General features: G+C 36.1%; 1 protein-coding gene across 5 annotated transcripts in view; it reads left to right on the forward strand.

Moving 5' to 3' along the window:
• The window catches only part of kazna (kazrin, periplakin interacting protein a), a 556,243-nt gene that overhangs the window by 166,609 nt on the left and 368,909 nt on the right, over positions 1-20,725 (forward strand). For all 5 annotated transcript variants that reach the window (XR_009826859.1, XM_062054433.1, XM_062054435.1 and 2 more), the window contains exon 3: positions 12,523-12,712. Coding sequence is in view for 4 of the 5 variants with exons in the window: in XM_062054433.1 (XP_061910417.1) it covers positions 12,523-12,712 (190 nt within the window). In the remaining variant the exon portion in view is untranslated. The remainder of the gene's footprint in view (positions 1-12,522; positions 12,713-20,725) is intronic.

Genomic DNA, 20,725 nt, shown 5'->3' on the forward strand with positions numbered 1-20,725 from the left:
TGTGCTCATTAGCTCCAAGTCACTGCATGACCTTAGTCCTTATCCTGGGTCCTATGCTATCCTCTAGAGCAGTGTTTTTCAACCACTGTGCCGCGGCACACTGGTGTACCGTAAAATACAGTCTGGTGTGCCGTGGGAGATTATGTAATTTCACCTAACTGGTTTAAAAATATGTTTGCAAACCAGTAGTTATAATTCGCCAATAATGTGCCGTTGTTGAGTGTCTGTGCTGTCTAGAGCAGGGGTGTCCAAAGTGCGGCCCGGGGGCCATTTGCGGCCCGCGGGTAATTTTTTAACGGCCCCACGGCACATTCTAAAAATACGATGAAAAAAAAATAAAAAACATAAAAAGTGGTATAGAAGAGCAAACAGGTGAAATGTAACAAGAAAATGTTGCATTATTTACTCTAATAACACAAAGCTGCCATGCAGGCTGTTTATTTCTATAAAAAATAATAATGAATCAAAATCAATGTCATTATGAATTATTGACCTATTCAAGGCTCCATTTACTTCACATTAAATATTCCACTTTGATATATTTTGGGGGGAAAATGTTGCATATTTTTTGGTTGCCATTTAAAAAACAACGTTTTTTAAAGAAGTGCCTAAAACGAACATACAAAAAACATAAACAACAATAAAACTTATAATTGACGGATAGATCTGAAGTTGATCTTGAGACTACTGTGGTAAAAGTTTTAAAAAAATGTTGGATTTATTTTTTTAAACTTTACTGAGCAATACCCTTTTGGATCCCCAATAATTTTAGTGGGACTTTTTTTTTTTTTTAAGTGTCATTGCTCGAAAAAATAATGAATTAAAATCAATGTTGTTATGAGTTATTGACCTTTTTAAGACTCCAACTATTATATAATCTCAAATATTCCACTTTAAAATTTTATTGGGGGAAAATATTGCATATTTTGTGTTTTTTTCCATAAAAAAACACGGTTTTCCTTGACAAAAATGGCATACAACTTAAATCTTTAAAAGCGTTATATTGACAGATAGACCTAATGTTGATCTAGAGATTTAAACCTTGAATAATAATAATAATAATAATACTAATAATAATAATAATACTAAGTAATGACACATTTGTAAAAAATTTTTTGACCAAAACCTTTTGGGGTCCCTGGGATCAAGTCTGAGTGGAGGCCTAAATGTATCTTTTTTATACATATATTGTATTGGTTTTTGAAATAAAAAATATCAAAATGGCCCCCGCTTGCTTTGATTTTTCAGTGTGCGGCCCTTAGTGGAAAAAGTTTGGACATCCCTCGTCTAGAGTAACCGTGTAATTAGCTGGTAGCTAATTGCTTTGTAGATGTTGGTAACGATGACGATGGTTTGTCGTGATCACAATATGCAGATGACAGCGGGAGGCAGTGTGCAGGTAAAAATGTGTCTAATGCTTAAACCAACAATAAACAAAAGGCGAGTGCTGCTAAGAAAAGGCACTGAAGCTTAGGGGTGGCTATGCAAAATGAAACTAAAACTGAACTGGCTGCACAGTAAACAAAAACAGAATGCTGGACGACAGCAAAGACTTACGGCGTGTGGAGCAGAGATGGCGTCCACAAAGTACATCCGAACATGACATCACAATCAACAATGTCCCCACAAAGAAGGATAGCATCCGCACAACTTAATCAAAGTCTCGATTGCTACAACAAAGCAGGTGCGGGGAATAGCGCTCAAAGGAAGACATGAAACTGCTATAGGAAAATACCAACAAAACAGGAAAAGCCACTAAAATAGGAGTGCACGACAAGAACTAAAACACTAAACACAGGAAAACACCAAAAAACTTAAATTAAGTCACGGTCTTGACAGTACACCTACTTTCAGACAAGAGCTATAGTGATGCATGCTTGGTTATAGTTTGAATTCATATCCAACAATTGCGAAAACAACTTTTTATTGTGTATATCGGCTTAATTTTTTTGATATTTTCTCCTGCTTCAATGAAAAAAATGTGCCTTGGCTCAAAAAAGGTTGAAAAACACTGCACCGCAGTAGCCTTTTTAATATTGGTACAATATGAAATATCAAGTAAAATATACTATCAATTTTGAACCAAAAATATGTATTTAGAAATCTATTACATAATCCTGCATGTTATTGTATATGACATGAAATACACCTCTGAGTATCACTTTGTGTGTGCCTGTGTGTAGCAGGAGCAGGGTCATCTATAAATAACATGATGTTCATTTGCCGAGTACAGGGCATGCGTGTGCTTGTGTTGCATGCTGTTGTGGCCGGTCAGATAAGTTTAGTTTGAGACAAGCACACACAAATACACAGACACACGCGCGCACACACACAAACACACACACTCACACAAACTCTGAGAGTGCCTGAAGCTCTGGTATCAGTTTCTAGGATTACACAGCAGTTGCTTGCTCGCTACTCTGACTGCTACATTGCACTGCTTATCCTATGCAGGACGCGTTTGACTGAAAATGCGCCTAACCTTGGGAAACGACAACATGGCAGCCTTCCTGCTGAGAGAGAGAGTACGGCGTTAGAGCAAAAGGTCTTTCCTGTACGTATGGCCACGAAAGTGTTGAACTGAATGACTTTATTTGATTAGGACAATGCATATTGATTAACATAGGAGCAAAGCATCACATTAAATATCAATCAATCAATATCAATTAATCAATGTTTATTTGGCTGAGTTACATCATCATTTGATTTGATCAAAGATTTCAAAGATGTCGATAAATAGCGTCATTGTCGTTATGAGAATCGTAATGCTTTGATAACTATTAGTGATGTGATAGTGTTTACATCAGGGGTGCCCACACTTTTTGTGCAGGCGAGCTACTTTTCATTTGATCAAGTCGTGGGGATCTACCTCATTCATATATATATAATTTATATTTACTTATTTATGAAAGATATGTTTTTATTAACAAGTTAAAGGTGTTTAATGATAATGCAAGCATGTTTAACACATATAGTTAATATTGTTAATAAATTAAAGGTGTTTAATGATAATACAAGAATGTTTAATACATATAGTTAATATTGTTAGCAAGTTAAAGGTGTTTAAAGATAATGCTAGCATGTTTATCACATATAGTTAATATTGTCAACAAGTTAAAGGTGTTTAATGATAATACAAGCATGTTTAACACATATAGTTAATATTGTTAACAAGTTAAAGGTGTTTAAAGATAATACAATCATGTTTAACACATATAGTTAATATTGTTAACAAGTTAAAGGTGTTTAAAGATGATACAAGCATGTTTAACACATATAGTTAATATTGTTAATAAGTTAAAGGTGTTTAATGATAATACACACATGTTTAACACATATAGATTCCTTTCTTTCATAAAGACAAGAATATAAGTTGGTGTATTACCTGATTCTGATGACTTGCATTGATAGGAATCAGACAGTGGTGCTGATAACGTCCGCATTTTCAAATGGAGGAGAAAAAGAGTCCTCCTTTCTGTCCAATACCACATGAAAGTGGTTGGTTTTTGGCATCTTATTTGTCCAGCTTCTGTACTCCTTTGTACACACTTTACAAGAAATACATTGGCGGCAAACTCCGTAGCTTGCTAGCTTGTGCACGCCAACTTTCTGAGACTCTTATTTTGTTAGCGCAGGCAGGATGAAGCAGAGCTTTTATTGTGCAACTGTGCAGTCGGTCTTCTGAGTTTCGACGACAGGTACGGCGCCAGAGTCTGTTGAAATAAAAAGTGTTTCTCGCCGTCCTGTCGGTAATTTTTTCTTAATAATGAGCTGGCAGCAGCCAGCGTCATCTCACCAGACCCTCGGGTGCCGTGAATGTCAATCAAGTGACGAAAGTGACGTCATAGTGAACAATTATGATTGCTCATTTTTAGGACTATTTTTTTAATGCCTGGCTGGCGATCGACTGACACACCCTCCGTGATCGACCGGTAGCTCGCGATCGACGTAATGGGCACCCCTGGTTTACATTAGAGTTTGAGTTTAGAGTTTGAGTTTATTTCGAACATGCAAGCATACAACATGATACATCACAATTTCCAGTTTCTCTTTTCAACATGTTCGAAAAGGAGTAGGAAGAAGCAGAGCTTATTTAATCCTACCCCTTTTCTTTACATAACAGTTGCTGAAACTTTTTTATTCACTTCCTGTTCTCAATTTATTCACAATAAACTCCATAGGTAATCACAATAAAAAATAAATAAATAAATAATAGTAAGAATTTAATAATAATAATTGGTGAAGAAAGTCATATTTCATATGATGAGATAAGTAAGATTACTTTAAGAATGAATGAATGGATGGATGAAATAAATTGAAAATGTTTGTCATGGTTCTTCTTCTTTGTACTTTGTAAACACTTTAAGTTTGAAGAGTTTCTTGAAGTGGATCATATTAGTACATTGTTTGATTGCTTTGCTTAATCCATTCCATAATTTAATTCCACATACTGATATACTGAAGGTCTTAAGTGTTGTACGTGCGTACAAATGTTTTAAATTACATTTTTCTCTAAGATTATATTTCTCTTTTGTTGAGAAGAATTGTTGTATATTCTTGGGTAGCAGGTTATAGTTTGCTTTGTGCATAATTTTAGCTGTTTGCAAATTCACTATGTCGTGGAATTTCAGTATCTTTGATTCAATAAATAAAGGATTTGTATGTTCTCTATATCCAACATTATGTATTATTCTAACTGATCTTTTTTGTAACACCGTTAATGAATGAAGTGTACTTCTGTAATTATTTCCCCATATTTCTACACAGTAGCTCAGATATGGTAACACTAGTGAGCAGTATAGAATATGAAGTGATTTTTTGTCTAGAACTTGTTTTGCTTTATTCATTATTGACGTGTTTCTTGCAACTTTATGTTGTATATTTTTTACGTGAGATTTCCAGTTCAATTTATCATCAATCATTATACCTAGAAATTTGGTTTCATTTACTCTTTCAATTTCTATTCCGTCTATTTGTATTTGTGTTTGACTTTCTCTTCTACTATTACCAAATAGCATTATTTTAGTTTTACTAAGATTCAACGATAGTCTGTTTTTGTCAAACCATCTTTTTAATTTGTTAATTTCTTCTGTTATTATTTGTATTATCTCCTGTGTGTTCTCTCCTGAACAAAACGCTGTTGTATCATCCGCAAATAATACTAACTTTAAATCTTTTGTAACTTTACAAATGTCATTTATATAGAGATTGAATAATTTAGGTCCTAATATTGATCCCTGAGGTACACCACAGGATATATTTAGCGTTGTAGACGTGTGTTCGCCTAGCTTCACGTATTGTTTCCTGTTCGTTAGATAACTTCTTATCCAGTTTAAGACTAACCCTCTGATGCCATATCGTTCTAGTTTTTTGATTAAAATATTGTGATTAATTGTGTCAAATGCTTTAGTTAGATCCATAAAAACTGCTGCTGCACATTTTTTTACTGTCTATTGCATTGGTAATTTCTTCTGTAATTTCAATTAAAGCCATTGAAGTTGAGACATTAGCTCTGTATCCATATTGGTTATCTTCGAGTATTCTATTTTTATTTATGAAACTCTCTAATCTGTTATTAAACAGTTTTTCAATGATTTTAGAAAATTGTGGAAGTAAAGAAACAGGTCTATAATTTTTAAATTGATGTTTATCTCCAGTCTTATAAATTGGTGCAACTTTAGCTATTTTCATATTGTTTGGGAATGTACCTGTTTGAAATGATAGATTACTAATATACATTAATGGTCCTGAGATCTCTTCTATAACCTTTTTTATCGTTTCCATATCAATTCCATTACAATCAGTTGAAGTCTTAGATTTACATTTTTTCACGATTGTAACTATTTCCTCCTGTGTCACATTACTGAGGAACATGGAGTTGGGATTTCGCTCTATGGTATAATTATAGTCCTCAATTGGAACTGGGTCTGGAATCCTTTCTTCCAATTTTGGTCCAATATTTACAAAATAATTATTGAAGCTTTCAACTACTTCCTTTATGTTGTCATTGTTTTTATTTCCGTCTAAAAAGTATTGAGGGTAGTCCCTCTTTGTGCCATTTTTAATAATGCTATTGAGGATGCCCCATGTTGCTCTCATATTATTTTTGTTCCTGTCCAATAATTCACTGTAATATTCTTTTCTACATGATCGTAGTATTTCTGTTAACTTGTTTTTATACTTTTTGTACTTAATTTCTGCCTCTATAGTTCTTTGTGCTATAAATTCTCTATATAGTGTATTCTTCTTCTTACAAGCATTTTTTAATCCTTTTGTCATCCATGGTTGATTATTCTTTCTCTGTTTATTACTAAGTTGTATCCATGGACAATGTTTGTCATAAAGTATTATGAACTTGTTTAAGAAATGTTCATATGCTTCATCAACCTCTTTTTCATTGTACACATTGTCCCAATCTTGCTTTTGTAGCTCAATTTTGAAAGCAGTCATCCTCTTCTCTGTGCACAGTCTTCGAAATGTCCTTTTGTCTTCCATTTTCTTCTTGTAGTGTCCATCATATATTGTAAAAACTGGCAGATGATCACTAACGTCGGTTATAAGTAGACCACTTGTAGTGTTATTGTCAAACTCATTGGTAAAAATATTATCAATAAGCGTGGCACAGTGTGCTGTGATTTTACTTGGCTTTGTGATTTTCGGATATAAACTGATGCTGTACATTGTATCAATGAAGTCATCAATAGACTTTTGCTTGTTAGGGTTCAATAAGTCAATATTAAAGTCACCACAAAAGAACATTATTCTTTGACCATTATCCATGTAAGTTGCCTTGATCCATTCTTCAAATGTTTCTATACTTGACTTAGGTGATCTATACCTGTATATACAACTGATGAAAATGTTTTTGCTTTTTTCCTGACATATTTCAATGGTTATACATTCTAAGATATTATCTATAGCAAATGACATGTTTTTTACCACTTTGTAGTTCAGGTTCTTCATCACGTACACAGCTACTCCTCCTCCATTTTTGTTGGTTCTGTTGATGTAGTTTAGTTCATATCCCTCCAGATCAAAATCTATTCCTTTTTTATCATCAATCCATGTTTCTGTAACAGCAATCACTTTGAATGGTTCGTTGATGTGTTCCAAAAAGTTATTTATGTTGTTGTAGTTTGCATACAAGCTTCTGCTATTAAAATGAATAATTGACAATTTGTTATCGCCTGTAATGTTGCTATTATATTGATCATCTGTATAATAAAAACAATTATTACTGATGTGGGAGAGAACATTTGTATCTGGATCTATATCATTTTCCAAATCCTGGTTTTTGTAATCTTTGTTGCAGAAATTTTTTAGTTCCATATTTTCTTGTTCAACAATCTTTGATGTTGTTTCAATAATCTCAATAAGTGTAGGTGGATGCAATCCTGAATGTAGGTCCTCTTGTTTAGTCGTCCCTTGGAACATAGTAGTGTCGATGCTGAATTTGGGTGTTTGTTTTCTGTCAGAGTCCATTATCATCGTTGTTTTGGTAGCTGTGTAAACTTTAAAAATTGTCCAGGTCCTTGATGTCATGGACAACAATTACTCTTGCTTCTGGACCTCCATTCAGCTTGATGTAGATAGTTCCCTGGATTTTTCCCTGCCTTCTCAAGTCGCGTGCTTTCTTGGCGATTCCAGCATTGCGTTTTGTGAGATGCTCATTCATGTACACATTTGTTCCCTTCAGCTTCTTTCCCTGTCTCAGCAATGCCATTTTAGATTTTCTGTTTACGAGTTTCACGAGCACGACTGGAGTGGCGTTGTTGTTTCTTCCGTTCAGTGGGATGCATGTTTCGATGGTATTAATGTCAATTTCAATTTCCTTTGATTGCAGAAAGTTGACCACTTGCTGTTCTGCTGAGATCATATCCATTTCATCTGGTTCACCTTCATTATTCACAGCTTTCGCATAGGATCTTGGTTTAATTCGGTGCCCAGTCACGATGATATCATTCATTCGTTTGTCCTGATCCATTTCATCTATGATATTCCTCAACATCTTGTTGTCTTCTTGAAGGGTCTTCATTCGTTTGCCCATTTCAGTGGCTTCATTATTTCTTCTGTTGTTCTGAGATTGCAGATTTTCTATATTTTCCTGCAGACTTTTCACATCTTGTTGGTGTTCTGTTGTTACTTTTCTCAGATATTCTTTCAATTCTTTCATTTCTTCTTTCATTTCTTTCAATTCTTTCATTTCTTTCATTTCTTTCATTTCTTTCATTTCTTTCATTTCTTTCATTTCTTCTTTCATTTCTTCAAGTATTTGTAGTATCACTTCTTGATTCCCATCATGTCCTGTGTCCAACCTCAAATCTTGTTCCCAGTTGTGTTCTGTAACAGCTGACCCCGAAGGTTTCAGGATTTCAATCTTTCCTTTACCTTTTCGCATCGCGGCAGTCACTGACGTCACTGCCTCTTGCTTGTGTCTTAACGGCAGTTGCTTCTTTAGCGACTTGCGGCACTTTAACTTGTTTTTTCCAACAATTTCGTATCTTGCGCCGTTCAGAGATCAATTTGAGGTGTCACCCTGTCAACTTGTATCACTCTGCGACGTCGGGATCACTTTAAAACGGCTGTAAACTCGCCGTAGCTTTTGGTTGCTAGGCAACCGCTTTGAACTGCGGCAAGGCGCCTTTGGCTTGAGTCTAACGGCTCTCCCAACTCGCCTTCTTTCAGCGTACCAGTGCCTCTCAACTGACCAAAATCAGATTGAAGATGCTAGGGTACTCTCCTGTGGCTGTGATCGCAAATCAGTGGTCAAAATCTTCAGATTTAACAAAAAACTCCGGTAGCAAGAGCGGAGCCTTTCTCTTTTGCGTCCTTTCTCATTGACAGGAAGTGGACTTCAATTATGAACAGTAATTTTGACCGAACACTTGCCTTGTCTTCAAAACAAAATGAACATTGATGTTTTGAAGGACATGAGCTTGTGGCCACCAGTGGAGATGCTCGTAAAAAAAAATATTGGTTGTTCAGCGCCACAGTTTTACATCTTAAAAAGTAGCATAAAGAGAATTTACAAAGTTACACAGCGATGATATCATAAAAGGCTCCGATTCCATGCACATATAAATCTATGGAGTTCTACTTTATAGCAGTGTGGAGCAATTTGATGGGCTGCTTGGAATAATTTTTTGTGCCACAATTGAATTATCCATCCATCCATTTTCTACCGCTAGTCCCTTTCTGGGTTGGCTGGAGCCTATCTCAGCTGCATGAAAAAAAAAAAAACGTTTGCGAGATCCCGCAAAAAGTATTGCGCAAAAACATTTTTTTCCCTCCATGTCCTTTTAGGGGCTCCGTAAAAAGCCGCAGGGTTCAAAGTGTAGGAAAATAGTAGCGGTTTGTAGTCGGAAAAATACTGTAAAGACAAACTATAGAATCTGTCAAATGAAAGAAAATGAGTGATATCACTTTTTTTTTATACTGTATTTAAAGTTTGCTGTTTTTGTTTTTTTGTGAATGACTTCTTTATATGTTAGGCCAATACTAAAATATAAATTCAACTTCTCCCACGGATGATGGGTAGGCTCCTCCATCGCTTTGTCTGTTTCACTTCCGGTTCACTTACATAGAAAAAAAACCTTTTGCGAGATCTCGCAAAAAGTATTGCGAGATCTCGCAAAACATTTTTTTCCCTACATGTCCTTTTAGGGGCTCCGTAAAAAGCCGCAGGGTTCAAAGTGTAGGAAAATAGTAGCGGTTTATAGTTGGAAAAATACTGTAAACACAAACTAACAAACATCTGTCAAATGAAAGAAAATGAGCGATATCATTTTCTTTTGCTGTTTTTGCTTTTTTGGGAATGACTTCTTTATATGTTAGGCCAATTCTAAAATAGAAATCAATAAACGTCTCCCACGGATGATGGGTAGGCTCCTCCATCGCTGTCTGTTTTACTTCCGGTTCCCTGACATAGGAAAAAAAGCTTTTGCGAGATCCCGCAAAACATTTTTTTTCCCTCCATGTCCTTTTAGGGGCTTCGTAAAAAGCCGCAGGGTTCAAAGTGTAGGCAAATAGTAGTGGTTCTTTTATATGTTAGGCCAGTACTAAAATATAAATAAATAAACGTCTCCCACGGATGATGGATAGGCTCCTCCATCACTGTGTCTGTTTCACTTCCGGTTCACTGACATACGAAAAAAAAAAACGTTTGCGAAATCCCGCAAAAAGTATTGCGCAAAAACATTTTTTCCCCTCCATGTCCTTTTAGGAGCTCCGTAAAAAGCAGCAGGGTTCAAAGTGTAGGAAAATAGTAGCGGTTTATAGTCGGAAAAATACTGTAAACACAAACTAACAAGAATCTGTCAAATGAAAGAAAATGAGTGATATCACTTTTTTTTATACTGTATTTAAAGTTTGCTGTTTTTGTTTTTTTGTGAATGACTTCTTTATATGTTAGGCCAATACTAAAATATAAATTCAACTTCTCCCACGGATGATGGGTAGGCTCCTCCATCGCTTTGTCTGTTTCACTTCCGGTTCACTTACATAGAAAAAAAACCTTTTGCGAGATCTCGCAAAAAGTATTGCGAGATCTCGCAAAACATTTTTTTCCCTACATGTCCTTTTAGGGGCTCCGTAAAAAGCCGCAGGGTTCAAAGTGTAGGAAAGTAGTAGCGGTTTATAGTGGGAAAAATACTGTAAACACAAACTAACAAACATCTGTCAAATGAAAGAAAATGAGCGATATCACTTTTTTTTATACTGAATTTAAAGTTTGCTGTTTTTGTTTTTTTGTGAATTACTTCTTTATATGTTAGGCCAGTACTAAAATATAAATCAATAAACGTCTCCCACGGATAATGGGTAGGCTCCTCCATCGCTGTGTCTGTTTTACTTCCGGTTCACTGACATACGAAAATAAAAACGTTTGCTAGATACCGCAAAAAGTATTGCGCAAAAACATTTTTTCCCCTCCATGTCCTTTTAGGGGCTTCGTAAAAAGCCGCAGGGTTCAAAGTGTAGGAAAATAGTAGCGGTTTATAGTGGGAAAAATACTGTAAACACAAACTAATAGGGCTGTGAATCTTTGGGTGTCCCACGATTCGATTCAATATCGATTCTTGGGGTCATGATTCGATTCAAAATCAATTTTTTTTCAATTCAACACGATTCTCAATTCAAAAACGATTTTTTCCCGATTCAAAAGGATTCTCTATTCATTCAATACATAGGATTTCAGCAGGATCTACCCCAGTCTGCTGACATGCAAGCAGAGTAGTAGATTTTTGTAAAAAGCTTTTATAATTGTAAAGGACAATGTTTTATCAACTGATTGCAATAATGTAAATTTGTTTTAACTATTAAATGAACCAAAAATATGACTTATTTTATCTTTGTGAAAATATTGGACACAATGTGTTGTCAAGCTTATGAGATGCGATGCAAGTGTAAGCCACTGTGACACTATTGTTCCTTTTTTTATTTTTTATAAATAAAACTAATGATAATGTCAATGAGGGATTTTTAATCACTGCTATGTTGAAATTGTAACTAATATTGATACTGTTGTTGATAATATTCATTTTTGTTTCACTACTTTTGGTTTGTTCTGTGTCGTGTTTGTGTTGTGAGTGTTGCTGGGTCGGGTTTGGTTTTGGAATTGGATTGCATTGTTATGGTATTGCTGTGTACTGTTTTGTTGGATTGATTAATAAAAAATTTAAAAAAAAAAAGTAATTAAATAAATCAATAAAAAATCGATTTTTTGAAAATGAGAATCGATTCTGAATCGCACAATGTGAGCATCGCGATTTGAATTCGAATCGATTTTTTCCCACAACCCTACAAACTAACAAACATCTGTCAAATGAAAGAAAACGAGCGATGCCACTTTTTTTATACTGTATTTAAAGTTTGCTGTTTTTTTTTGTTTTGTGAATGACTTCCTTTCCCTCTGACCACAGAGGAAGGGTCACACACACAGACACAAGAGACAGGAAGTGGTATCTCAACAGCTTCACGTCAATCTGTTTTCCCACCGCTGGTATTTTTCCCTTCAGTCAAACACTAAAATCCCAGAACCTCACATCAATATCTTTACAAAACAGCTGTGCCGGGGGGTGGCGAGGGGCGACAACCACTTCCCATTCGCAGCTCGCTCCCCCTCCGACTATCTGTGCAAATGGTACGGTCCATTTAAAAAAGGTGCCTGTCATCTCTCAATGCTGTGTCCTTTCAACAGTCAGCTGCAGTGAGCACATTTTACTGAGGGGCAGTGCAGGCTTCACACACACACACACACACACACTGTGGTGTACCTTCAGAACACACATGCATGCACACACACACACACACATGCATACACACACACACACACACTCTCTCCCTCTGGCAGATTCACATTCCCCCTAAGCCGGATGACTCAAAAGGACAAACTGCTTTGAGGAATTAACTTGGCTAAAAAAAAAAAATAATACCAAAAGACGGATTTATTCATGGACATCCTCCTTCCTCTGGAAATGCACAACTTGTCAGCATGACACCTTCTCCGGATTCCCCTCTGTGCAGGCAAAAATCCTAAAAATGATGGATGACAACAAGCAGCTGGCTCAGCGCATAGACGGGGCCATTCAGTCGGCCAGCCAGGAGGTGACCAACCTGCGCTCGGAGCTGAGCGCCACCAGCCGCAGACTGACCGAGCTGGGGGCTGGCGACCCTTCCGGCGGCGTGCTGGAGAGCCTGCAGCACAACCACAACGGTAAGACCACACAGCTGCATGCCGGCTGGGCACAATCGGACATAACTTGGAGGAAAAAAAGCCCGGTTAGTGAGCGGGATTGAACAAAAGCCCCCACCTCTCCCTCTCTATGTTGAATAGTTAACCTTGTGAACCTTAAGGAGGAGGAGGGGGGTCGCATTGCACTTTGGTTGGTGTGGGTAAAGTTACAACCTCTTTTTGTCTCCTGGCACTGGTGCCTGCAAGTCCATTCATTTCTCCCCAAACTGGCCAGTGGATCCCCTACAGCAACCACACCGCCGTGAGACACCGTCTGGTGTGCTGTGGGAGATGATCTAATTTCACATATTTGGGTTAAAAATATTTTTTTTGCAAACCAGTAATTATAGTCTGCAAATGATGTGTTGTTGTTGAGTGTCGGTGCTGTCTAGAGCTCGGCAGAGTAACCGTGTAAAACTCTTCCATATCAGTAGGTGGCAGCCGGTAGATAATTGCTTTGTAGATGTCGGAAACAGCGGGAGGCAGTGTGCAGGTAAAAAGGTGTCTAATGCTTAAACCAAAAAATAAACAAAAGGTGAGTGCCCCTAAGAAAAGGCATTGAAGCTTAGGGATGGCTATACAGAACGAAACTAAAACTGAACTGGCTGCAAAGTAAACAAAAACAGAATGCTGGACGACAGCAAAGACTTACTGTGGCGCAAAGACGGCGTCCACAATGTACATCCGGACATGGCAATAAACAATGTCCCCACAAAGAAGGATTAAAAACCACTGAAATATTCTTGATTGCTAAAACAAAGTAGATGCGGGGAAAATCGCTCAAAGGGAGACACCAAACTGCTACAGGAAAATACCAAAAAAAGAGAAAAAGCCTCCAAAATAGGAGCGCAAGACAAGAACTAAAACACTACACACAGGAAAACAAGCAAACAACTCCAAATAAGTCAGGGTGTGATGTGACAGGTGGTGACAGTACACCTACTTTGAGACAAGAGCTATAGTGATGCATGGTTGGTTATGGTTTAAAGTCATATGCAACGATTGCGACTTTTTACTGTCAACTGAGTTTCGTTGTTTAATGATTTCTGCTGGTGGTGTGCCTACGGATTTTTTCAACGCAAAAAATGTGCCTTGGCTCAAAAAAGGTTGAAAAACACTGCCCTAAAGGAGGAGTAGGGCGGGGGGGGGGGGGGGGGGGTGGGGGGGGGGGGGTTTGGTTTGCCATGGGTTACTGTTACTGAGAGTTCTTGAATAGCTGCCCAGTCTGTAGAATGCTGTCCCTTTCCTACCTTCATGTACCCAGTTGGACGGAGATAGCTGACAGATGTGAGTATTTACACATGGTTGGTGACATAAGCATGCATGGGTTACCAAAGCCTTTCAAATCCTGGCACACACACACACACACACACACACATTATTGTATTTCTTACCTTCTTGAGACCTCCGAAAAATGCCTACCTCTAGTATTATAATAAAAAGTCATAATTTTACTCAACGCAGGTCAAAATGTTACAAGACAAAATGAACATCTGTGCAATATTATGATAAAAGTTGGAATTTTACTCAATAACAGTCGCCATTTTACAAGAAAAAGCTTAACATTTTGGCAATTTTATTAAAAGAGTCAAAATTTTACTTGACAAAAGTCACAATTTTATAAGAAAACTTTAAAATGTTGGCAACATCATAATAATCTTAATTTTACTTGGCAAAATTATGACAAAAGTCTTAATTTTACTCAAAACATTTCGCTATTTTACAAGAACGACACAAAAATTGGCGATATGGTGACACAAGTCAGAATTTTATACGACAAATGTCACCATTTTGCATTAAAAAAAGTAATAATGTTACATAAAAAAGTAATCATTTACGAGAAAATATTGCAATATTACAAAAACAGAAAGAATGTCAGAAATTGTTCCCAATTTCATAATGAAATAGTCGAGGCATTGTGAGAAAAAGACTGCTTTTAGTTATTTATTATTATTTTTTGGTTTGAAATTGGTTTTAATCTTCATTATTTACTTCAAGTTAATACAGTATGTCTCCATATACATTTTTTTTTGTTGTTGTATTTTGGCCAAAGATAGGCACATTTCAATTTATCACACACACTTATTACATATGTTGGCCAGAGGGGGAGCACTTCAAATGTTTAAACACACTTGTTATTTCATATGTTGACCAGAGGGGGATCACTTTTAAAACCGACACACAGTCAATTTGAAAAATCCCTCCTTATGAAAACTACCCTAATTTTGACCGATTTCCCCACCAGGGGTGCAAATGAGACATTCTCTATTAGATGCAATGTTTTTTTTCCACATTGGGACCATGATGTCGGTCCTAACTTGTTCACCGATCCTCATATGGCAGGTACTTTTCCTTGTTGATGTCTCAAGAAGGATGGAAATACAAGAACACACACACACACACACACACACACACACACACACACACACACACACACACACACACACACACACACACACACACACACACACACACACATTATTGTATTTCTTACCTTCTTGAGACCTCCGAAAAATGCCTACCTCTAGTATTATAATAAAAAGTCGTAATTTTACTCAACGCAGGTCAAAATGTTACAAGACAAAATGAACATTTGTGCAATATTATGATAAAAGTTGGAATTTTACTCAATAACAGTCGCCATTTTACAAGAAAAAGCTTAACATTTTGGCAATTTTATTAAAAGAGTCAAAATTTTACTTGACAAAAGTCACAATTTTAAAAGAAAACTTTAAAATGTTGGCAACATCATAACAATCTTAATTTTACTTGGCAAAATTATGACAAAAGTCTTAATTTTACTCAAAACATTTCGCTATTTTACAAGAACGACACAAAAATTGGCGATATGGTGACACAAGTCAGAATTTTATACGACAAATGTCACCATTTTGCATTAAAAAAGTAATAATGTTACATAAAAAAGTAATCATTTACGAGAAAATATTGCAATATTACAAAAACAGAAAGAATATGAGAAATTGTTCCCAATTTCATAAGGAAATAGTCGAGGCATTGTGAGAAAAAGACTGCTTTTAGTTATTTATTATTATTTTTTGGTTTGAAATTGGTTTTAATCTTCATTATTTACTTCAAGTTAATACAGTATGTCTCCATATACATTTTTTTTTTTTTGTTGTATTTTGGCCAAAGGGGGCACATTTCAATGTATCACACACACTTATTACATATGTTGGCCAGAGGGGGAGCACTTCAAATGTTTACACACACTTGTTATTTCATATGTTGACCAGAGGGGGATCACTTTTAAAACCGACACAGTCAATTTGAAAAATCCCTCCTTATGAAAACTACCCTAATTTTGATAGATTTCCCCACCAGGGGTGCAAATGAGACATTCTCTATTAGATGCAATGTTTTTTTCCACATTGGGACCATGATGTCGGTCCTAACTTGTTCACCGATCCTCATATGGCAGGCACTTTTCCTTGTTGACGTCTCAAGAAGGATGGAAATACAAGAACACACACACACACACACACACACACACACACACATTATTGTATTTCTTACCTTCCTGAGACCTCCGAAAAATGCCTACCTCTAGTATTATAATAAAAAGTCGTGATTTTACTCAACGCAGGTCAAAATGTTACAAGACAAAATGAACATTTGTGCAATATTATGATAAAAGTTGGAATTTTACTCAATAACAGTCGCCATTTTACAAGAAAAAGCTTAACATTTTGGCAATTTTATTAAAAGAGTCAAAATTTTACTTGACAAAAGTCACAATTTTATAAGAAAACTTTAAAATGTTGGCAACATCATAACAATCTTAATTTTACTTGGCAAAATTATGACAAAAGTCTTAATTTTACTCAAAACATTTCGCTATTTTACAAGAACGACACAAAAATTGGCGATATGGTGACACAAGTCAGAATTTTATACGACAAATGTCACCATTTTGCATTAAAAAAAGTAACAATGTTACATAAAAAAGTAATAATTTACGAGAAAATATTGCAATATTACAAAAACAGAAAGAATATGAGAAATTGTTCCCAATTTCATAAGGAAATAGTCGAGGCATTGTGAGAAAAAGACTGCTTTTAGTTATTTATTATTATTTTTTGGTTTGAAATTGGTTTTAAAGGCCTACTGAAATGATTTTTTTTAATTTAAACGGGAATAGCAGATCCATTCTATGTGTCATACTTGATCATTTCGCGATATTGCCATATTTTTGCTGAAAGGATTTAGTAGAGAAAATCGACGATAAAGTTCGCAGCTTTTGCTCGCTGATAAAAAAAAGCCTTGCCTGTACCGGAAGTAGCGTGACGTCACAGGAGCTAGTATTCCTCACAATTCCCCATTGTTTACAATGGAGCGAGAGAGATTCGGACCGAGAAAGTGATGATTACCCCATTAATTTGAGCGAGGATGAAAGATTTGTAGATGAGGAACGTTACAGTGAACGACTTGAGAGGCAGTGATTGACGTATCTTTTTTCGCTCTGACCGTAACTTAGGTACAAGCTGGCTCATTGGATTCCACACTCTCCTTTTTATATTGTGGATCACGGATTTGTATTTTAAACCACCTCGGATACCATATCCTCTTGAAAATGAGAGTCGAGCACGCGAAATGGACATTTAAAGTGACTTTTATCTCCAAGACAATACATCGGTGACACACTTAGCTACTGAGCTAGCGCGATAGCATCGTTCTCAAATGAAGATAGAAACAAAATAAATAAACCCCTTAATGGAAGGATAGATAGAAAATCAACAATACTATTAAACCGTGGACATGTAAATACACGGTTAATGATTTCCAGGCTGGCGAAGGTTAACAATGCTGTGCTAACGACGCCATTGAAGCTAACTTAGCAACCAGACCTCACAGAACTATGTACTCTCTCCTTTTTCTATTGTGAATCACAGATTTGTATTTTAAACCACCTCGGATACTATATCCTCTTGAAAATGAGAGTCGAGCACGCGAAATGGACATTTAAAGCGACTTATCTCCAAGACAATACATCGGTGACACACTTAGCTACTGAGCTAGCGCGTAGCATCGTTCTCAAATGAAGATAGAAACCCATCAACAGCCGTGCTCACCTGCATTCCAGCGATAAACGGCACGACGAAGGACTTCATCCGTGGGTTTGGCGGCAAGCATCGGCTAGGCGTCAGGGTAAGTAGTCCTTGTTGTGTTGCTGTAAGTATTGTAATGCCCCGCAGTGGAGAAGGAGTCACACAGACGAGGAAGCGCTGCTCAATCGCTTTATTAAAAAGCGGTAACTGGTTGTAGTTCAAAAAGTAACGCACACACATACACGAGCTGCTGTTAGCCAAAACTCACGCTCACAAGTTCTCCGCCAACTCACTCGCGCATGCGCGTTCCCCAAACCCTTAAAGACAGTACACTAATGCAAATATCACAGATATTACAGTATTGTACTTAGCCGCTAAGACACCGATCGATCCCACCTACAACGTTCTTCTTTGCAGTCTCCATTGTTCATTAAACAAATTGCAAAAGATTCACCAACACAGATGTCCAGAATAATGTAGAATTTGGTCGAAGAAAACAAGAGGCTTTTCTATCGGGTCCGATGGGGTCCAACCACTTCCGTTGCTTTTGTGACGTCACGCGCATAAATCATATCCAAAGGAGTTTCTCAACCGGAAGTGTGGCGGGAATTTTAAAATTGAACTTTATAAGTTAACCCGGCCGTATTGGCATGTGTTGCAATGTTAAGATTTCATCATTGATATATAAACTATCAGACTGCGTGGTTGGTAGTAGTGGCTTTCAGTAGGCCTTTAATCTTCATTATTTACTTCAAGTTAATACAGTATGTGTCCATATACATTTTTTTTTGTTGTTGTTGTATTTTGGCCAAAGGGGGCACATTTCAATTTATCACACACACTTATTACATATGTTGGCCAGAGGGGGAGCACTTCAAATGTTTACACACACTTGTTATTTCATATGTTGACCAGAGGGGGATCACTTTTAAAACCGACACACAGTCAATTTGAAAAATCCCTCCTTATGAAAACTACCCTAATTTTGATAGATTTCCCCACCAGGGGTGCAAATGAGACATTCTCTATTAGATGCAATGTTTTTTTCCACATTGGGACCATGATGTCGGTCCTAACTTGTTCACCGATCCTCATATGGCAGGTACTTTTCCTTGTTGATGTCTCAAGAAGGATGGAAATACAAGAACACACACACACACACACACCCTCACACACACACACACACATTATTGTATTTCTTACCTTCTTGAGACCTCCGAAAAATGCCTACCTCTAGTATTATAATAAAAAGTCGTAATTTTACTCAACGCAGGTCAAAATGTTACAAGACAAAATGAACATTTGTGCAATATTATGATAAAAGTTGGAATTTTACTCAATAACAGTCGCCATTTTACAAGAAAAAGCTTAACATTTTGGCAATTTTATTAAAAGAGTCAAAATTTTACTTGACAAAAGTCACAATTTTATAAGAAAACTTTAAAATGTTGGCAACATCATAACAATCTTAATTTTACTTGGCAAAATTATGACAAAAGTCTTAATTTTACTCAAAACATTTCGCTATTTTACAAGAACGACACAAAAATTGGCGATATGGTGACACAAGTCAGAATTTTATACGACAAATGTCACCATTTTGCATTAAAAAAAGTAATAATGTTACATAAAAAAGTAATCATTTACGAGAAAATATTGCAATATTACAAAAACAGAAAGAATATGAGAAATTGTTCCCAATTTCATAAGGAAATAGTCGAGGCATTGTGAGAAAAAGACTGCTTTTAGTTATTTATTATTATTTTTTGGTTTGAAATTGGTTTTAATCTTCATTATTTACTTCAAGTTAATACAGTATGTGTCCATATACATTTTTTTTTTTTTTGTTGTATTTTGGCCAAAGGGGGCACATTTCAAGATATCACACACACTTATTACATATGTTGGCCAGAGGGGGAGCACTTCAAATGTTTACACACACTTGTTATTTCATATGTTGACCAGAGGGGGATCACTTTTAAAACAGACACACAGTCAATTTGAAAAATCCCTCCTTATGAAAACTACCCTAATTTTGATCGATTTCCCCACCAGGGGTGCAAATGAGACATTCTCTATTAGATGCAATGTTTTTTTTCCACATTGGGACCATGATGTCGGTCCTAACTTGTTCACCGATCCTCATATGGCAGGTACTTTTCCTTGTTGTCTCAAGAAGGATGGAAATACAAGAACACACACACACACACACACACACATTATTGTATTTCTTACCTTCTTGAGACCTCCGAAAAATGCCTACCTCTAGTATTATAATAAAAAGTCGTAATTTTACTCAACGCAGGTCAAAATGTTACAAGACAAAATGAACATTTGTGCAATATTATGATAAAAGTTGGAATTTTACTCAATAACAGTCGCCATTTTACAAGAAAAAGCTTAACATTTTGGCAATTTTATTAAAAGAGTCAAAATTTTACTTGACAAAAGTCACAATTTTATAAGAAAACTTTAAAATGTTGGCAACATCATAACAATCTTAATTTTACTTGGCAAAATTATGACAAAAGTCTTAATTTTACTCAAAACATTTCGCTATTTTACAAGAACGACACAAAAATTGGCGATATGGTGACACAAGTCAGAATTTTATACGACAAATGTCACCATTTTGCATTAAAAAAAGTAATAATGTTACATAAAAAAGTAATCATTTACGAGAAAATATTGCAATATTACAAAAACAGAAAGAATATGAGAAATTGTTCCCAATTTCATAAGGAAATAGTCGAGGCATTGTGAGAAAAAGACTGCTTTTAGTTATGTATTATTATTTTTTGGTTTGAAATTGGTTTTAATCTTCATTATTTACTTCAAGTTAATACAGTATGTCTCCATATACATTTTTTTGTTGTTGTTGTATTTTGGCCAAAGGGGGCACATTTCAATGTATCACACACACTTATTA

This window comes from Entelurus aequoreus, linkage group LG07, assembly GCF_033978785.1.
Source record: "Entelurus aequoreus isolate RoL-2023_Sb linkage group LG07, RoL_Eaeq_v1.1, whole genome shotgun sequence".
Taxonomy (NCBI): domain Eukaryota; kingdom Metazoa; phylum Chordata; class Actinopteri; order Syngnathiformes; family Syngnathidae; genus Entelurus; species Entelurus aequoreus.